Source organism: Cotesia typhae, unplaced genomic scaffold, assembly GCF_013202065.1.
Source record: "Cotesia typhae breed Kobodo isofemale line unplaced genomic scaffold, CoteBio_Ctyphae scaffold_91, whole genome shotgun sequence".
Taxonomy (NCBI): Eukaryota; Metazoa; Arthropoda; class Insecta; order Hymenoptera; family Braconidae; genus Cotesia; species Cotesia typhae.
In genome coordinates, this window is record NW_027423781.1 from 4,170,472 (window position 1) to 4,192,275 (window position 21,804).

The 21,804-nt window shown below is 27.0% G+C and overlaps 2 protein-coding genes across 2 annotated transcripts in view; one reads left to right on the forward strand and one right to left on the reverse strand.

The window, feature by feature from the left end:
* The first annotated feature begins 70 nt into the window (after positions 1–70).
* On the forward strand, positions 71–19,800 carry Fid (class I SAM-dependent methyltransferase fire dancer). Its single transcript, XM_074258813.1, has 7 exons — positions 71–288; positions 10,418–10,634; positions 10,701–10,804; positions 10,886–11,077; positions 12,832–13,089; positions 13,173–13,628; positions 15,222–19,800. The coding sequence occupies exons 2-7, from the start codon at positions 10,466–10,468 to the stop codon at positions 17,775–17,777; spliced, it is 3,735 nt and encodes a 1,244-aa protein (XP_074114914.1). The 5' UTR covers positions 71–288; positions 10,418–10,465; the 3' UTR covers positions 17,778–19,800.
* Pglym78 (phosphoglyceromutase 78) overlaps positions 19,657–21,804 on the reverse strand; it is a 2,402-nt gene continuing 254 nt past the window's right edge. The window contains exons 2-3 of the mRNA XM_074258820.1: positions 21,294–21,791; positions 19,657–20,049 (exon numbers count right to left, since the gene is read on the reverse strand). Coding sequence (XP_074114921.1) covers positions 19,883–20,049; positions 21,294–21,791 — 665 coding nt within the window. The 3' untranslated portion in view covers positions 19,657–19,882. The remainder of the gene's footprint in view (positions 20,050–21,293; positions 21,792–21,804) is intronic.

Below are 21,804 nucleotides of genomic sequence, written 5' to 3' on the forward strand. Positions count from 1 at the left end.
AGGAAAGCTTTACAAGCAGTAGTAACATGGCCGTTTCTTTGCGGTAAAAGATTTTTTATAATACGGAAATATTTATTTTTTCAATAATATTCCGTAGTTTAAATAATAACATAATATTATGATTATAATTTAGTGTGTTGTACATCAATTTATCTTCAACAATAATCTCTAACTTTAGTTATAGTTATTTATCAATTCTAATGTTGAACTCTCACTCAAGTGATTTTATTTCTCAGTTTCAATAATATAGAATTCAAAAATGAGATTAAACATACATTTATGACCACGGTGAGTTTAAATACTAATTACAAATTATCACACCTTATTTTTTATTTAGTAAGTGCAGTCAAGAAGAAAATAACGTTAAGCCGCAATACCGTAAATCAATGACTTGACCAATCGACATAGTTTTCAACAATTCAAGGATATTGTTATTGTAAACTCATAAATGCTGTAGAATAATGACAAAAGTAAAAATTAAAATTTTTCATTTTAAATTATATTTTAATGCAATTTGAAATTTCTGAAATTTACACTTTATAAACCATTTTGATAACTCGATTGAAAACGCTTCAAGCTTTGCTCAATTTCTTCATTTACGTATATTTACTTTTAAATTTTTGTTCTCATAAATAATAATTATTAGTGCGGCAAATTTTGAATTTTTCGCAACTAATTTTGACGGGATTCGTAACTATATTTAATCACGATATTAATCTTAAACTCTAGCGTAAATTTACTTTTTGGGAGAAGTATAAGTAGGACAATGGGGTAAATCGATATAAGGTTTTCATTCATGGTTAACTCCCTCACACGGACATATTGCTAGTTTCTGAAACAATATGGATTTCTTTAATAACTTATAAATACTAGTGTTTAGCTGAATGTATCTATTTTTTTTTTTTCAACCATTGTTGACAGAATTATTTTAATTTAAGCGTTGATCTCGTACACATTTTTATGAATTTTTTTTTTTTTTTCGTTTTGATACAATAATTACATACATTTAATATACTATATTGCTTTGATATTTAACGATTTTTAGATTAAGCTTTCCGTTTTTGGACTTTTTCACTTTATTGATGTTTTTGAAAAATATCCCCAACATTTAATACACAAAAAAAAAAAATTTATTTGAATCAAGTAAATAATTTTGAAGAATTTTATTTTTTTGATTTGAGTAAAAAAATTCTTAAACTTAGAAATGTTTCTTGGTTTAAGTAAATTTTACTTAATTCAAGAATTTTTTGCCTTGATTCAAGACAATGAAACTCTTCAAAATTATTTTCTTGGTTCAAGAGTTTTTCTCTTGAATCAAGTTAATTTTTTTTTTTTTTTTCAGTGTACAAAATCATATCCTATTATATGTAGTTCAACTATGCAGAATTATAATTATAATCAGGGTTTAACATTGATATTTAGAAGTCCAAATTAAAAATTTCCATGAGAACAACCTGTGAAAAATTATTTTTTTGACAATCAAATTTTGTAGTAGTAATTTTTGTAGAAAATTGAACGATCTCAAAAGATGTGTCTTTTGAGATAAATTTCTCATTCATTTTGAATAATACCTAATTCTAAATTCTAAATGTATTATAACCGAGAATTAATGACAAATTTCAACGCATAAAAAAAATGTAGCTAAGTATATTTTAAATTTTTTTATAAAAATGAAAAATTTGATTTTCTGACCATTAAATATCAATACTGAGGATTCGAATTTTAACAGAGTCTTTATTTTGGCATTCTTCGACAAAATTTAGAGATTATTTGAAAAATAGTTGACTCTACAGGCCATCCCTGAAACTTCCCTCTATATTCAAGCTCAAAATGCTTGAAACATTTTGTATTACAAAGTTTTAAGCTCTTCAAGCTCAATAATACATTCAACTTTGGTACATTTCGAGCTCGAAAATTTAAAAGTTATCATCGAAAAACACATTTTTGTAAATTTTGAATTGCAATATATCTCTCGAATAAATCATCCGATTTTGTTACAGTTTGCAGCATTCAATGCATTTTATTAAGCACAAAAATATAAAAATTTAATTTAAAAACAATCTGATGCAAAACTTCGGAGTTATATATCTAAAAAAAACACTTTTTCGAATTTTTCGACAGCGATATATCTTGAGCAAATTCACCAATTTGGAATTTTTTTAGCACTCAAAATTACTTAACATCTGCATTATAATCTGACAAGAAATTTCAAAATTATGCGAAAAAATACATTTTTAAATAACACATGAAATCTAACGGCAATAGAACTCTTTCGAAAGCCATAAATTGCGTTTTGATCGGTAAAATCATTCAAAACTTGTGTAGAGTTTTTACACAAAAACAGTGATTTCTCGAAAATTGGGTTTAAACAGTAACTTACTAACTTTTGAAAACCTTAGATTTTCGTAGCGGGAACTTGAAAATTTTAAAAACTTTTAAATAAACTAATTCTAACGTATTTTTTGCGATTTAGATGAAAATAAAATATTAATCTAGTACACAGAAAGAAAAAAGTCTTGAGTCAAGCGTAAATTTTCTTAAATCAAGAAAATCTTAAAGAAGACTGAAAATTCTTTGAATGAAATTAAAATTTATTGAACGAAGTTACTAAGTTACATTTTTTTAAGCTAAGAAAATTTCTTCTTGCTCCAAAATAACTTCGATCTTTCTTATAATTTTCTTGAATCAAGAAATTTTTTTTTCTGTGTATATATACATTTATAAAAAGAGAAGTTTTTTAATATAAATATACAATTACTAGTTGTTACCCGCTTCGCTTCGCTGGGCATTTTATAAAATTGTATTTTTAGATTTAAACTTGAAAGTTAATTAGAGTATTGTTTTGACTTTCACAAATTCTAAATTTCATCGAATTAGCATATACCTTTTATCCATGGAATTATTCCAACTAATATTCATTGTAACTTTCAATGTGCAATCATTATAATGTTTGCGTGGCTTTTTTCAAAAATGAATAATAATTGACTCGAAGAAAAAAATTTGAAATGAGAATATGGAGTCTATAGGAGCTATAACTTGAAAATCAAAAATTTTTAATGTTAACACCCACCTTCGCAAACCCCTATGACATGAGTTATCGTAAAATTTGCCCATAAACTTTTTCTATATCTCTTACAGAAGATTCCTACCAAATTTGAAGTCAATATAAGTTATAGTTTAAAAACGGAAATTTTTCATTGTTAACGCCCCCGCAACCCCCTTGTGGGTGGAATTTTGTGAAATCCGTTCTTAGCTGACTTGGACTCGGGGAAAAGAATATGTATACCAAATTTCAAGTCTCTAGGTCTTATAATTTCCGAGATCTCGTGTTATGTCAGTGTATTTAATTTCTTTAGGTTAACACCCCGGCAACCCTCCTTCTGGGTGGAATTTCGAAAAATCCATTCTTAGCTGACCTGGACTTCGGGAAAGGAATATGCATACCAAATTTCAAGACCGTAGGAGCAATATTTGAAAAATTTAATTTTTTTAGGTTAACACCCCCGCAACCCCCTCGTGGGTGGAATTTCGAAAATCCGTTCTTAGCTGACCTAGACTCGGGGAAAGGAATATGCATACCAAATTTCAAGTCTCTAGGTCTCATGGTTCCAGAGATATCGTGATGAGTGACTACATACGTGAGAATCTCTTATATATATATAGATCACAAGGCCATACTGTAAGCTAACCAAAAGATTCTTATTCTTTTCATAAATGCAATCAGGTTTGAACAGTATGATCAAATACGAAAAATTAGAAAATAAAAAAATTAAAAGATGGTTTGAAAAATGCATGAATATTATTTTAAAATAATTTTAATTATTTTTTAAATTGTAGACTAACTAAATTTATATATCTAATTTGCAATTGATAAGATGTTAGGTGACCAATTATCGAAATAATTGTGCTCAAGGGCGAAAATCGAATTATATTTTTTTATATTAATCGAGAATAATATCCCTTGCACAAAGAAAGTTATTTTTGTTTCAAGAATTATTTTTCTTGATGTTAAACTTTATTTTTTTTTTTAGTTTAAAAAAAAACTCTGTTGCAGGACGTGAATAATTTCTAAAACCGATGGCGCATTCTTTAACTATCAACTTAATGAATTATTTTGAGGCTTACAGTAAACCAAAACAATTTTAACACAGTTACAATTATTCTAACTTGATTTAATGGACAAAAACTGCTATTACAGTTCGTTCCCGCAGATGATGCAACTGCCATGTTTCAACTAGTTAGTTACTAAAAGTTTCTATGCAAGTGTTATCGAAGTAACATATTATAACTAAGAGTTGGTCAGATATATAGTACAGAAATAAAATAATTAGTACACAGAAAAAAAAATTAATTTGAATCAAGAGAAAAATTCTTAAGCCAAGAAAATAATTTTGAAGAGTTTCATTGTCTTGGATCAAGACGAAAAATTCTTAAAACAAGTAAAATGTATTTAAATTAATAAAAATTTCTTAGTTTAAGAATTTTTCTACTCAAATCAAGAAGATGAAATTCTTAAAAATTATTTACTTGATTCAAGTAAATTTTTTTCGGTGTATCCTGGATATATAGTTACAGTTTTTTTTTCAACCATCTTCAAATAGACAATACTCTTGACCAGTTATTCTTCATCAATAGTTGTAAAAAAGAATCTTTGATTTTATATTAACGTTAAGATTTGCATAGTTTCTTTTTATTTTTAATTTTTCATGCAAACACCCAAAAGCTTGCACCAGTAATAAGGTCACTTAATATTATAGAGTGACAACTATGTACAAGTGTGTTGATTTAAATCTGATATTAAATAGCAACATAACAGTAGACTTATAATGTATTATGTTTAGACTTTAAGTTTATGTTTAGGTTTAAAATTTAAATTTACCACAGAACATTACATTAACTCACTAATACTATCAAAGTCTTAGTTTTCTACAGTACTTTGTTTATTTTTCATTTATTTATTTAATTTCAATGCCAAGGCGAAGGCCGAAAGGCAAAAGTACATATTTTATAAAGTAAAGTAAGTTCAGGTATTTTTTTTAAACAAGAACTTAGAATTAACAATTTATACATTGCAGATGATAAATTATGAAATTTTGATATCTAAATAAAATTTGATAGATTAACAAGATTTATATTCAGGATAAAAAATATTTTTCACACTCACTGTTTGTCTTCTATCTCAAAATTTAAAAAGGAAGTTAAAAGCTTAAGTTTTAAATGATTCAGTGCTTTAGTGCAGTTACAATCTGATATTCAAGTCCTTCTTTTAAAAAAAAATAAGCGATGTTGTAATGAAAAATTAAATTGTTAGAAATTTTCAACAATTTTATTTTGTAGCTGAAGAAATAAAAAATTTTCTCACAGTAAATTTCTTGTTAAAAAATATGAAAATCGGTTGATCGAGTGGTCACCTTAGAACCTTAGGTGGCCATATATAATAGCTAAATTTGTCATTAAAGACAAACTTGGGAATTAGGGAAATAAAGGATAAGGGGAAAGGGGAGGACCTTTACTCAGTAGGAATTTTCGGTAACTGAAAAATTATATTATATAATATATAATATATTAATTATATAAATATTATATATAATATATAATTATATATTATATATAATATACATATAATATATAATTATATATACATATATATATATATATATATATATATATATATATATATATATATATATATATATATATATATATATATATAAGATAATATATAGTTATAACCTTAGAACTTCCCGCTAAGTTTGAATTTGAAGCGCCTTAAAATGTGTTTTTTGGTTAATATTTGAGCTTTTTGAGCTCAAAGCACCGTTTTACACATTTTGAACTCTTCGAGCTCAAAACAACTATAACTTTTGAATGTGTCGTTCGATTTTCATTTTCAAAAAAGTATTCGACATAGTTTTTTAAGCACATAAAATGTGTACATGGTTTTATTATGACTTTTTCGCATGCTCAGTTATTTTTAAAAAACATAAAAATTCAATTTTTTTTTTTTTCCCATTTCTTCGGAATGGCTTGATAGATTATCTCCCAAATCTAATCAGATTTAAGTTATGATAAATGTTTTCGAATGACGTATCGTAGAATTCAATCGGTTGATTCGTTTTTGAGAAACCGCCAGACAAAAGTTTATTTACACACACGAGGCCGAACAACTCGGCGGGAATAGTCAGAATGGCTTCTGCAAAAAAGAAAAAAGTCTTGAGTCAAGTGTAAATTTTCTTGAATCAAGAAAGTCGTAAGGAAGACTGAAAATTTCTTGGAAGAAGTTAAAATTTCTTGAACGAAGTTAAATTTTTTTAAGCTAAGAAAATTTCTTCTTGCTCCAAAATAACTTCGGTCTTCCTTATAATTTTCTCGGTTCAAGAAATTTTTTTTGTGTGGGACCTCAAACGTGGAGATCCGATGAAAACTCGACTTCCGAAAATCGGATCGAAATCAATAACTTCCCTTTATAGGAAAATTTTCAATTTTTTAGCGGGAAGTTAAAAAAGTTTTCTAGATTTGAAAAAGAACAATTTTGGATTTTTCAACAAAAAGTTACTGAGAGAAGAATTTTGATTTTTTCAGATAAAAAATAAAATTATTTAAAATTTTCAACAAATTAATTTCTTTTCATACCAGTGCCCATTTTTTCACGAGAAATTTTTTCTTTCAGTGTAAAAGATTTTAGAGGCTAAGGCATTGGTCGATTGAAGTTGATTAAATCCGGATCAGTTGAGGGCTTCTTTACTCTGATAACCAAATGATTACACACCAAAGTTAATCTGTACTGTTCATACTTGATTAAAAAACACTTTATGAAATTTTTGAGACAGCAATTCGAAACTTATATTGACAAAACACATTTCTGAAAATTTTTTTATCAACGATTGTGAAGTAAAGAGCTAATTAATCTTGAAATTAATCAACATATGAAAAAAAATCATTTCGAAAGGTCATTTTCTTAATAATTTTTTATAAGATTTACAAAATCAATTTGACCTTTTGGTTGAGATTTTTATAAAATAAATCACATCTCAGTTGATTTCTTTGTTCAAAATTTATGAGAGGTATACACACCCGTCATCATAAATAACAAACAAAAGTGTTATATATACATAATATAAAAAATAAATGCAGTCATCAGTCAATACTAAATGTATTTATGTATTGGGAAATATCACGTCACTAACGCTTTCATTTAACCGCGTATATCCTCATGAACAGTGATCTGACATGCTTTCTAGAACAAAAGAACAAGTACACTATGATTATTGGAGAAAAACAAAGAAATTTTTAATTTTTAAGTCCTTCAGCTAACAATAGCTTTTAAGCAAATTCAATTAATGATTGTAATCAGTAGCTTTAACGTATCGTGATGAAGAAGTTCTATTTAATTAGTTAATAAAACTTATTTCTTCAAGTAGATTAAAAACGATTTTGCAATTTTGATTTAGGAACGTTTTTTCTATAGAAATGTATTTTTTATGTAGCATATAGATTTTTAGATTATATTAATTAAAAGAAATAACAGCACGAGACAATATTTTTAAAAGTATAATAATAGATTTATTGATAAGGGAAAATAACATACAACTGCTCACTAGCCTGGGTGGTATTACACTAACTTACAAAACTATCCTTTAAAATTACTTGGGCCTCTTGGTCCCTTCTCACCCCCGTCTCTAAACAGTATACTTACATACTTCATACACCCTTACTCATTCTCTCACTCGCACTCAAGCTACAATATATTTAAACATCTTACAGAGTAACTATATTTTGACATCTGGCAACAGCATGTTAGAAATACTAGTTACTCATCTAATCCTTAAATTTACAACCACTTATCCTTGAAACTAAAATAAAAATACTTAAACACCGAATACTTTTACTAAAGTAGAAGCATAGAAAATATTTATAACAAAATATTTTTCCTGCTCCTACATTTATATTGCTTGTTATTGCTTAAATAGTCTTAAAAATATCCTACTAATTAATTTTGAAAAATCAGATTTATATTCTCAATAAATATTAGTAATTATTTACAAGTGGGGTCAAACGTATTTTTGGCCATATCTAGCAGAAAAATTAACATTTTTTAATTTTTTTTATTCCGCTTGTTTTTACGGCGGATTTATGGTGGTAATATCGAAAAATCTAAAAAATTAATATTTTAATAGCTTTTTTGTTTTCAAAAGTTGGAAAAAATTTTGGCTCTTATATTTTTGGATAAAATTTCTATTTTATCTTTTTTGATGTTTTTGACATATTTTTTTTTGAAAAGTACATTAAAAAAAAAGTTGAATATTACAATTAAAAAAATTTTTTTGAAAATTCGTAAAATGTCTTAAAATTGTGGAAGTCAACTTTTTCTTTTCAAATTGTTCATTTTTTAAGTATTTTTAAAAAAAAATATATATATATATATATATATATATATATATATATATATATATATCAAAATTAAAAAAAAAAATTAAAATTAAAATGTTAGACCCCACTTCCTAATTATTTTCTTGAGCGAAAAAACAATTTTTTTGACACAAGAAATTTCAGTTATTGCAACAAAATTAATTCTCTTGCTTTAAGAAATACATATATTGATCCAAGAAAATGTATTTAAATCAAGAAAATCTTCTTGGTTTGCTGAAATTCAGCCTCTTGCTCCAAAAAATTTAGTTCTTGATAGATGTAATTTTCGTGTCTTGAGAAAATTTTCTCTTGCTCCAAAAAATTAAATATCTCGATAGAAATAAATTTTCAGTAATATTTTTATTGATTAACATGCCAAATGGGAAGATCAAATAATATTGAATCATTTTTTTTTCATTCAATATGTATAATGGCACGCTAAAATAATATAAAATGGGTATCAAATGTTCAAGAGAAAAATTTTTTCAAGCTGAGAAAATTTTTTTCTCAGCTGAAGTAAGTGACGCTGCTTCCTAAAGTATCTAAAAATCTTGATCACATATAAAAATTTATTGTATCAAGTATTTATGATAATTTGAATGAAGAAAAAATTACTTCCACCAAGAATAGAATTTCAATAAAAATTTTTACTTCGGCCAACACAACTTCGGTCTACCTTCAGGCACCCGAAAATTTTCTTGAGCCAAGAATTTTGTTCTTCGGTCAAGAAATTTTTTTCCGTGTAAAAATTACTTAAAAATTTACCAAATGCCACAAGCTTCAGTCAAATTAGCTTCTTAATTCGTTCAAGAGAAATTTTCGAAAAAATTTCATAAACAGGCGCAATACTTTCTTGAAATTTCATAGAATTTTATGTAATGTATGAAATTCTATAAAATTTAATCAGGCCATGATAAATTTTATCAACTTTCAAAATTTAAATTTTATGGAAAAATTTTTTTCCCGGTCTGATTCAAATATTATGGTTGTCATTGTTGACACAAACATCAGCTTCATCTTTGCTTACTACAATTTGACTACTCTTCATATGAACCTATAAACTTATTTCATCAAAACAACAAGTAAACCTTTTTTTTATAGAAAATATATTAGTTGATCGCATAACATAAATATTAACCTAGTTATGCATGTGAAGAAATATATTGAATAAATTCATCGCGCAGTCGCGGATTTGCTGACAATGAAATAAACAATTAAATGTACCGCTAATGTCACTACAGGCGAGGGTGGTCTCCACGCTGCAAATGAGATGCACAAGTTCGTAGGGATCTTTGATGGGTAGCTTTTCATTATGAAAAGAAGAAAACTCAATTGACCGTTCTTATATTTACAGGAGAGTTAATAGCGACCTTTTTTTTACTATAAATAAATTAATCGTATTCTTCACATTTTTGTGACTTTATTTTAATTAATTTGAAGACGAATGCTGCACGAAATTGAAAAAAATTTTTTAAACAAAAATGCATTGAAATTTAGATTTAAAGTGGATACATTCAGTTACAATAAATATAATGGATAGTAAAAAAGTTTTAGATCTTATTTTCTTCTTAGACGTGTGTCAAGTGTATTTTCAAGCACGGAAAAAAAATTTGAGAGACATATATACGCTTTGGGCAATAATAACTTTTGTTCGTGATGAGGATTCGGCTGAATTTTTGCGGTGGTGTCAAGCATGTAATGTAAAACATTTGAGAGAATGTCGGGATGAAAAAATTGAACAGAAAAAAAAACTTTCGAGAAGTGAAAAAATTTGTTTGGAGAAACGAATTTTACGAGTTTTGCAAGAACTATTTTATTGCGGATGTCTTCCGAACAATTAAATCCTAAGCCGTTTTTAATCAAATCAGTGTTTTAACAGATAGAAAAATATATATATATATATATATATATATATATATATATATATATATATATATATATATATATATTTTTGTAGTTTTTTAAATAATTTTTGTACACTTATCTTGATATTTGAAAATAATTTCAGTACTTTTACCATATCGGTGGAAGATACAAAACTTCTTAGTTGACAGTAATGTCTGAAAGCGAAGGAGAACAAACGGCTAGATCAATAGCATTAGAACAAGTTTATGTTCATGAAGTTTATGAGCAATGTGCTGAAAAAACCGCCCAAAGTCGTCATTGGCCGAAAGTTTATAAATTTCTGGAAGAACTTGAACCTGGAGCTCTTGTTTGTGATATAGGTAATAAAATAAATTCATTTTTATTAACTCACCATAATTTTCACTGATGGTCTATTTCTTGTTTAGGTTGCGGAAATGGTAAATATTTAACTATCAATAACAATATCTTTCAAGTTGGCGCAGATAAGTGTAAAAAATTTACAGAAATCGCCCGACAAAAAAATAACGAAGTAAGTATCAATATTTTTATAAATTAAAATGTTAAATTTAAATTTAAATGACGTTAAATTATTGTTTTATAAAATTCACAGATATTAATATGCGACAATTTAGTATTACCCTTTCGAGACGAAAGTTTCGATGCAGTTTTATCAATCGCTGTAGTTCATCACTTCGCAACAACCGAAAGAAGAGTAAATGCATTAAGAGAACTTGCACGTGTTTTGAGAATTGGTGGAAAACTGGTGATATCAGTTTGGGCTATGGAACAAAGACATAAAAAGGTATTTTAAAACTCTGATCAAGAAATTTAATCTGAAATAATTAAAAACAATTTAAAACAATTCAAAATGATTTGAGTTAAATCACTTTACATGCAGTATTTTAATCATTTTAAAGTAGATTTCTTAACGGGGGCGGTACATGTAATATTTTTTAAAAATCAAATTTTTTTGCATCAATAGTTAGTATAATACCCTAAAAATATGCCTGTGAATTTCTAAATAAAAATTCGCATTATTTTGTGAGTTATAATTCGTTGAAGTGCTCAGCGCTTATGGTATCGCAACAGTCGGCTCTAAATCTAAACGCGTTTTTGTTGAAACTATTTTTTTAAATTGGCGGGCAAGATTACTAAAAAGTTTTGAACCGATGCTAATGAAATTTGGTACGGACCTTCTATGAAGTATTAGCTTCTAGTTGAACTAGTAAAATGCCAAAAAATTCACAAAAACTACTATTTTTGACCCAAAAACCATCGGAAAAAGAGGTAAAAATCGAACTTTTTTATCTGAGGCCTACAAATCGGGGATTTTTACTTTTTTAACCTTTTATTGGTTCAATTAGAAGATGCATATTTTGTGAACACCCCCGTGTAAAAAAATTCTCTTACAATTGTCGTTTGTTTAAGATCTTAAACGTGACACAAACCAAGACATATACTAAGACTTTTTTAAGGCGCCAAAAAAAAAAATTCCGAGAACAGATTTTTGAAATTTGGTTCTCGAATTTGCTATGAAAATAAGACGATATCACAGCGACAGCTGCGGAAAATTATATAGAGAGTCTTAAAATAGTTTTAAAATCGTCTTAAAAAAATCTTAAAATAGTCTTAAAAAATCTTAAAGTAGTTTTAAAAAATCTTAAAATAGTCTTGACAAAGTTTTAAAAATATTTTTCGAGACTATTTTAAGATGAGTTAATACAAAGTCTTAAAATTGTCCGATAATAAGTTTTCAACAATTTCAAATTCAATTTAAAAAGAGCGTGCCAAAAAATGTAGCGATTAGAAAATCGTAAAATCGTCTAAAAATTAATTTTCAGAACAAATTTGAGAACCAAATTTCAAAAATCTACTCAGAATTTTTTTTTGGCGTCTTAAAATAGTCTTGGTTTGTGTCACGTTTAAGATCTTAAACAAATGACAATTTCAAGACGATTTTTTTACATCGGCTGTTCAATCATGATTTTGGATTTTGGATCACTGCAACAAACGCTAAAAATTCCGGCTATTGGCATTTTTTTCCGCGAAGGTCTCAGCAAACTTATCCGTACGATGGTCATTTTGAAAAAAATTAAGAAAAAATTTTTGAATACATGATGAATAGATATGCTGATTCGAAAAAATTCATTTATTTTTTCTCTATTTTTTTTAACCTTTGAAAAACGGTCAAAAATAAGGCAGTTACATGTATCGCTCCTCTTAATTAGGGTAGACTACATTTTTTTACATCATATGTTGACATAAAGTTTTATGTATTAAACGGAAAATTTTATTTTCATATAAAACTAATATATTCTATTTAAAACTCTTCAAGTAGTTTTCAAATCTTTTAAAATTTTTTAAATTGAAACATTACATGAATTTTTATGCGACACTAAATCGTTTTGAAAAGCTTCATATTTTTATATGATCTTCTGAAACTTTTTCCATTTGCAAAAGACTTTTTGTAATTTGCTTTGTAATAATCTGGAAAATTTTAAAACAATTTAAAATATTCAATCAATTCTGAAACTCTTAAGGGAATTTTTTTTTCAGTTTGAATCTCAAGATGTCTTAATTCCTTGGCCCAAAGCATACTGCTTAAATTCCACGTGCAACTGTGGGACTAAAATTCCATGTGATGATGAGCAATGTTACCATCTAACACCAAAATCTGTTTTGGCATCAAAACGCGAACAGAAATATAAATGTCGACAATACAAGAATGATCCTTTTGTTAATTCATCGCCATCTACTAGTAGTTTATCGAGCCCTAATGAAACTTGTTATAGTTTTTTTCGCCGTGCTTTACAGGTATTGTGTTTTGGTTTGTCTTATGCTAAATTAACTTTTCTGAAATATTTGAAAAAAAATAAATTTTTATTTTTTTCCCCTAGAAATTAGCAGGGAAGAAAAGTGTTAGTCATCGTCCTTGGTTTTTTGACTCTTTTCACAATATTAGCTGTAAAAATCACGACCATGGAATCGATTCTGATGACAATTCTGATATCGATGATATTCCTATTGAATTAAGGCGGCTAGAAAATGATAATGTAAGATTAAATAAACAGAATGATACTTTCAGTATTAAGTCTAAAAGTCTTGGTGATATTTTGGAAATTCAACACCTAGACTTAGTACGAACACGATCGAGTAACCCGGATCTATGGTCAACAGTTACTTTAGAAGAAAAAAATAATGATCGGCTTGCGCAACAAACTTCATTAGAAAAATATAAGTCCCGATTAACTAAGCAAAAAAGTTGTTGCATAGAAGATACATATTCCGGAGAAGCTTTACAAATTACTTCCATTCGAGAATTTATTAAAAATCTTCCAGAATTACAGGCAAACGTAAGTATTTTCATATCTACACAATTAGAATAAATTACATTAAATTTAGCTGTCACTTCACAATTGTTTTAATTTTTTTTAACAAATAAATTATAGCAAAAAAAAATTATTAAAAAAATGGACTTGTAGAAATTTTAATAAATTACAAATGCAATTTTTTTTTTAATTATTTTTTAGAACAAATTTTTTTGCTACAGAAAATTAAAAAATTGTCAAGTGACAGCTAATTTTAATGTCATTTAGAATAAAGTTCTCTCGGTTCTTCTAAATTGCACGTCGCATAGCGCGAAGCTCGTGAGGTTGTGCTTTATACCCGAATAGTCAAGGTTAAGCAATTTTGTGATCTTCAAATACCTCTATAACAACCATATTGCACTTGTACAATAATGGAAGTAGATGTAAACCGAGAAAACATTTAAATTAAACCATCTTAAAGTTTCTAAAATCATTTAATGTTGCTATTTTCAAAAAAAAAAACGTTTCGAAAAAAATTTTACTTGGACATCCTGACGTCACTCCATTTTGTACACTGAAAAAAAAAATTAACTTGAATCAAAAGAAAAATTCTTGAACGAAGAAAATAATTTTGAAGAGTTTCATTGTCTTGAATCAAAGCAAAAAATTCTTGAACTATGTAAAATTTACTTAAACCAAGAAAAATTTCTTAGTTTAAGAATTTTTCTACTTAAATCAAGAAGATGAAATTCTTCAAAGTTATTTACTTGATTCAAGTAAATTTTTTTTTCTGTGTATGTATCAACAATTACTCCCGAATAAATTGATATTTCAAGACCGGGCTTTTTTTATGAGTTTAAGAATTCGATGAACTGATGCCATATTTCATATCAGTAGCCTAGTTTAAGTATTTTTTTTTAATCGAATTTTTATTAAAATTCAGTACGATACACATGTACAAAAACAAACGAAATTTTCTTATTTCATTCACGTGAAAACTGTGGCGCCATTTGATTACGCTAGATTTTTTTAAACTTCGTGCGCATATGACAAAAACGAGCGCCAATATTGAAAAAAAAAAAAAAATCAAAAAATACACTGTAAGAAATTACTTAATTATTATTATTTTTTTTTAATCAATTACACAATTTATTTTTTTCTTAAAAAATAAATGACATTTAATTTAGCTGTCACTTGACAATTTTTTAATTTTCTTTAACAAAAAAATTTGTTCTAAAAAATTATTTTTAAGAAATTGCATTTTTTATTTTATTAAATTTCTACAAGTAAATTTTTTTAATTATTTTTTTTTTTTTGCCATTATTTACTTATTAAAGAAAATTAAAAAAATTGTGAAGTAACAGCTAAATTTAATGACACTGAAGTTAGTAGACTTCTAAAAATTTTTTGATTTTTTTTTTTTCAACTAAATTACAACTAAAAAGATATTTCTAAAAAATTGCACTTGTTTAATTGTTTAATTGAAATTTTTTCTTGAAAAAATTTTTAAATGTCAGCTAACTTTATTTTCATTAAATTTAATGTCATAAAAAATTAATGAGCGTTATGAGGCGTGCACTTTTGGATTTTCCAAAATTTTTTTGACAATTCCTAAATAAATATTATCTTTGTTTACAGACCACGAAAAGTAGATCCAGAAAGCATCCGAATATCATAAAACAATCTTCGATGAATGAAGAACTTATGTCGATCGAACGTTTAGCAGAAAGAGATCATGTACGTCACAAAATTATAAAACAAATATCATTAAATGAAGAATTTATTTATAAAAATAAAACAATGAACAAAGTAGAAGATGATATATCTAATGGAACATCACGACGATTTCAATTATTGAAAAGTGGCCTTACTAACCGAATCAAGCAATCGACAACAAATGTGGAAAAAGTATCTTCAATAGCTATTAAAAATGGATTAGTTAAAATTTTGCAAAGTTGGAAATCATTAGATGGTAATTCTGATGATCAGACAGACAATAAAAATCTTGAAGAACCTACAACTCAACCAGAAGAAAATGCTTCGTTAACAACTTTAAAAAAAGAAACTGAAATTGAGCGATTTTCATCAAAAGAAGATGGTTCAGATTCATCTAAAGACAGTAGCCTACAAAGTGACACAAGTGTTGATTCTGAAGATAGTTTTGCATCAGTTATTTATGTGCCAAAAAAACAAATTTTGCCTATTGATGTCACTGCAACACCCTCCTCTCAATTACGAGCAACATCAGCGCCACCGTCTCCGAGAATTAAACATCCGCCTGATTTTCACAAACCAAAAATAAAAATGATGAAAATTTTACCGTTATTAAAACAATTTCCTGCTACTAGTAAATCATTGCCACCTCCTAGCCCGCCTGGACTCTCACCAAAAACTTTCAATTCCAATACACAATCGTTTTTTCATCATCGAACTGTTGCCTACAATTTTGATAAGCCTGCAAGCAAGCAATTAAATGAGCTAATACCAATTAATTCTGAACTTAATTCTCACACTGATGTTACGAATGCTAAAGATCCAATAATAATTGCAGATGAAGATAATTCACCTATTATCCAAGAAAATAACAGTAAAGAAGAAATAAATCAAAATGAATTAAGCTTAAAGGATCATGAGCCATCGCCGAATTCAGCTGATAGTGATAATTCGATATTAATACAATCTAAATGCAGCATAGAGTTTAACAAATCACCAAATGAATCACTTGACAAGTCCAATAAAGAATCTTTTAATGATGAAGATAGCAGAAAATGTAGGTTGAATCAAATAAAAGAATTATTGCAACAAAAGCCAGGATTTGCAACTAGATGCTCAAAACCAGCGTTTCCTTTGGTTCGAAGAGCATCTACAGCTACTGTGGGAAGACTAGAAGCTGTTGCAAAAACACTACCAAGACTTTTGTCGTTAGAATTGTTTAATCCAGAAACAGATGACTTGGACAGTGATTCTAGTGGTGTTTCTTCACCAGATTCTGTAGATTCTGTTGTGAGTGTTATTTCTGATGAACGTTTTACTAAAGAAATAAAAATCTTACAGACTAAACAATTAGAAGCATCAGAAGTATCTAAAATTAATAAAAATTCAACTAACAATTCTGATGAATCTGCTGTAAATAATGATAGGGAACAATTGAATGAATCAACAATTTTATCCATTTCTGCATCATCATCACAGTCGCTTAGAATACTTGAAAGGTCTGCTAGTTTAGGTAGTTATAATGAAAGTTCTGTTGATAAATTAATTGAATTACGATCCGAATCAAAAGTATTTTCAAAAGTACCAAGTCATACACATATATCCAATTCATCAATTAACAACAATGAAACTTCTATTTATGATGATATTTGGAACAAAAAATACAATGATAATCTTATTGATTTTACTGAAAAAATAACTGAAAATTTAATCAATGATATTGATCATTTTTGTAAAGAACGAAGCATTGAAATTTATAATGATATAACAATTGATAATACAACGGAACCTAACTCTAATAGTTCTTTAGCACAACAAATTTCTAGTCTTAATACATTAGAAGAAACACCAAAATTTAATTCTATGATGTGGTTAAAAAATCAAATTGGCGATCATTTTTCAAAATCTACAAATAAATTTAAAGAAGATGATCATTTTTATGGAATCGATTCTGAAGATACAATGGGTTTTGTTATGGTATCAAAAACTGGAGAAGTAGAAGAAAATGAAAAGTATTTAGTTGAGTCAAAATTAATTACTGATGAGAAGAAAAACAACCAAAAACTTTCTCAAACTTCAAGGTCTAATAAAAATCATGATTCTACTGATTTAAGTGATTCATCAACATCTTATAGTTCTCCCTTGGTGTTTCAAGACTCTAACGACGTTGAGTATAAATTTATAGAAAATAAGAGAATATGTCCGTACAACAAAAAATCTAAATCGGAAGATAAGTTTAGAGATAACAAAACTAATACGTCGAATAGGAATAATTACAGTGAATCATCATCGCAAGAATCTCTTCCGTCAGAACGAGAAGGTGGCGCTATTACTTATCATCAATATTATCATGTATTTAGAGAAGGCGAACTTGATCAGTTGATCAATAAATACGTTGAAAATTTACATATTATTTCTTCGTATTATGATCATGCCAACTGGTGTATTGTTGCTGAAAAAGTTCAAGTTTGGACTATATAAAATTTTATATCTTGTAAAAATTAGATATTTTATATGCTATGAATTATACGTTGCTTACTTATTTACCATCTCGAAGACATCGATTATAATGTTAAAGAAACTAATGAAGCCGTATAAGTGCATCCTGGGATTAACTAAATCGATTTTGTTTTCTTTTGTAAAAATAATTATTGTATGACTTAAATATAACTTAATTGTAATTCAAAATATTACAATATTTGTGTGTTAAAAAAAATAAATTATCATTAAATTCAATTCTTTTCATAAGTATTTATATAAACAAACTCTGAATTTAAAGACAAAACTGAGGACCGTTCGGTTCTACCGGATATGCAAAAGTAGTTTTCAATACCATGTAGAATAATAGAATCTTTAATTGTGAAATTAATCTCAAATAACAACTTCATCAGTTTTAATGAGTAGTTTTTAGAATTGACAATTTTATTGTTTAAAGTAGCTTTTCAGCTGTACGGCAATTGAAAATAAATTTTTTTTTACATAATTTATTGTTGTAAAATAAAGAATTTTTATTTGAAAAATTGTTTAATTTTTTCTTTTCATTAATAGATAAGCTATTAGTTTTGTCTGAGAAAAATTTTTTAAGAAAACTCAATAAATTTGTAGATATGCGGCTTCACTTTGCGTTACTAATGCCAAAAGGGAGCATTTCAACATGTACGCTCTGCAGAGCCAAAAGGGCGTATAAAAAAAATTTTTTTCCTCCAACCAACCTAAAAATATTTATAACATTTAGATCTGTAAGAAAAGTGAAAAAAAAAAATTTTTTTTGTATACACGGAAAGAACAAGATGACACTGGATATCATCCCAGATTATACTGAGTGAAAAAAAAATTTCAGATAGTAGCTAGTATAATCCAAATTAAAATGAGTATAATCCAGATATCACGGAGTATAATCTGGATTTTCTTAGTTACTATCTGAATTTTTTTTAGCACAAATGTCACTGAGTATTATCTAGGATGATATCCATTGTCATCTTGTTCTTTCCGTGTACGCCCTTTTGGCTCTAAGACAAAAAAATTTTTAAGCTGAAAGAGCATATAAGTTTTTTTTAATCATAATTAATTATTAGCCTTAAAAAAAAAAAAAGTTACAACACCGGTGAAAATAATGACTTTTCAACTCAATTTATTTAAAAAAAAATATGGATTTGAATTAAAAAAAAAAAAAAACCAAAATAACAGTAACATTCTATTTGAAGAAAAATGTATTTGACTCAATTACAAAATTTTAATTTCTATCGACCCAATAATCATGCCTCCACTTATAAAGTGTAATGAATTATGTTTAATTGTACAAATTACAAAATCATATCAGATTAAAGTATTTTTTCAAAGTTTAGATTTACCAGCAATATGTATTTATTATTTTTTACTTTCAGAAGCAAAAGATAATGATAATGGAAACGGCATCGGAGTAGTGCCTAGCTAAATTGATATTTTAGTTTCTTCTTTAATCAAATACGTATTCTCTTCAAATAAAATGAGTAGGAGTAATTATTTTTACGTGTTATAACTTTTCTTTTTTTTTTAAGGCTAATAATTAATTATAATAAAAAAAAATCGATACGCCCTTTTAGCTTTCGAATTTTTTGTCTTAGAGCCAAAAGGGCGTATACAAAAGAAATTTTTTTATTCTTTTCTTACAAATCTAAATGTTATAAACATTTTTAGATTAGTTAGAGTAAAAAAAAAAAAATTTTTTTGTACGCCCTTTAGGCATTAGTAACGCGATCTATTTTTGATCTATTTTTGACCTTTATTTAGATGGATATCTTCGTAGCATAGCTCACATCCTAACAAATGTTTAAAAAATATTTAGAATGAAATTTTAAGGACCAATTAAACAAACCTCATGTTCCTTATCTTTAGTCTCTTTTATTTTTGCATACATGGATGATTTTCTAACAATATTAATAAATAGATGGAGTATTTATTCAACTCCTTTGATCAGACTGTAACAGCTTTAACGGTATTTAATAAATAATTTATTGATTTATTTCCAATGACTTTGATATAACTACTGACTTTGTTTATGATTACTCTTAATAATATTGAAGAAAATCTATATTATTTTTTTATTTTTATTTAGCCTTTCCTTGGGCTGCAACAGCAGCCATAGCAGCTTTAACTGTTTCTTCGTCTCCCAAGAATTTCATTGAGACGACCGGTTTGAAATTTTCATCCAATTCATAAACAAATGGTATTCCCGTTGGTAAATTCAAACTCATTATTTGATCATTACTCAACTCTGAAAAGTATTTAACATGTAAATTAAAAAAAATATTGATAATTGAAGTTAATTAAATAATTATAAACTCTAATAAAATTTTTATAATAAATTGCAAAATTTTTGACTGTGTCAGAAATAAAACAATTAGATAAGTCGAATTTTTAATTTATCAATTGAAATATTTTTTTAATCATAAAAAATCAAAAAATTATAATCATTTAAAAATTTTTTCTCCATCAAATTATTATTTTTTTTTTTTTTTTTGATAAAACTTAATAAAAAATTTTAATTGTTCAAATAAAATTTAATCATCAAAATTTATTAAGTATTTTGTAGCTCATAAATTTAATTTACGCCAAGAAATTATAATTTTAATAAATTTTTCAATATATATTTTTGATATTTAGCATCTATAGTATATTACATACCTAGGCCAGTAAAATAAGAAAAGTCTCAGATCACATGTAATTGTTGGCCGAGGCGAAGCCGAAGTTGACAAACATGTGGTCTGAGGCTTTACTTTTTACTGGCCAAGGCGTGTATACTATTTTTCTGCTCGACGTAGCCGGAATGTGGCAACTTCGTTTAGCGCAGCGGCCAGAAAGTTGCCACTTTCCGGCCGGAGGACAGAAAAATTATTATCTTCAAATTAAAAAAATTTTTTTTGATACTTTTTAGTCAAAAATTATATCCAGAAATTTATATCAAATAATTTTCTTGTCTGCAATTTTTATACAGTCATCACGAATATGAATAAATACATACATAAATACTTTCAAATCAGCAAGTGTAAAATTTATGAAAATTAAATTAGCCGACATCTGAAAATTCTTACAATTATTTTTATTGAAAAAATTGTAGCAATAAAATTGAAAGAAAAAATTTAACATGTAGAAAATTTGAAAAATTATACGTGCAATTTTTTTTAAGTATTTTTTTATTTGCAATTTAATTGTTGAAATAAATAGAAAAATTTATGAAAATGAAGTTAGCCGACATTTTAAAATTTTTAGAAATTTTTTTTTGAAAAAATTTCAATTAAATAATTAAAAAAAAATTCCTGTAAAAAACTTGAAAAATTTGAAGTGTAATTTTTTAGAAATATCTTTTTAGTTGTAATTTAATTAATAAAAAAAATCAAAAATATTCAGACGTCTGCTAACTTGCCATAAAAATTTTTTAACATCGGCTAACTTGAGGACCATTAAAATTTTACTAATTTAACAAAAAAAAAAAAAAAAAAATTATTCATATATACTTACGGTCGAGATGTTTGACAATTCCTCTCAAACTATTTCCATGAGCAGCAATAATAATTTTCTTTCCCTCTTTTAAATGAGGAATAATAACATCATTCCAGTATGGCAGAGTTCGCTTGATAGTCAATTCAAGAGATTCAAATTTAGGAAATTCATCAGGTTTAGGACCATCTTTGTAGCGCTCATCTTTTACAATGGTATCATAGTATTTATGATCAGCTTCCATGGGTGGAGGAGGAGTATCAAACGATCTTCTCCAAATCTGAACTTGTTCTTCACCATATTTAGCAGCAGTCTCAGCTTTGTTCATACCGGTAAGACCACCATAATGACGTTCATTTAAACGCCAAGTTTTAAATATAGGAATATTTTCTTGGTCGATTTCTTTCAAAATTGTTCCAAGAGTAACTTGCGCTCGTGTTAACACAGAGGTATGCGCTTCATCAAATCGATAGCCAGAATCTTTGAGCGCTTTTCCAGCAGCAATAGCTTCATTTTTACCTAATAATTAAAA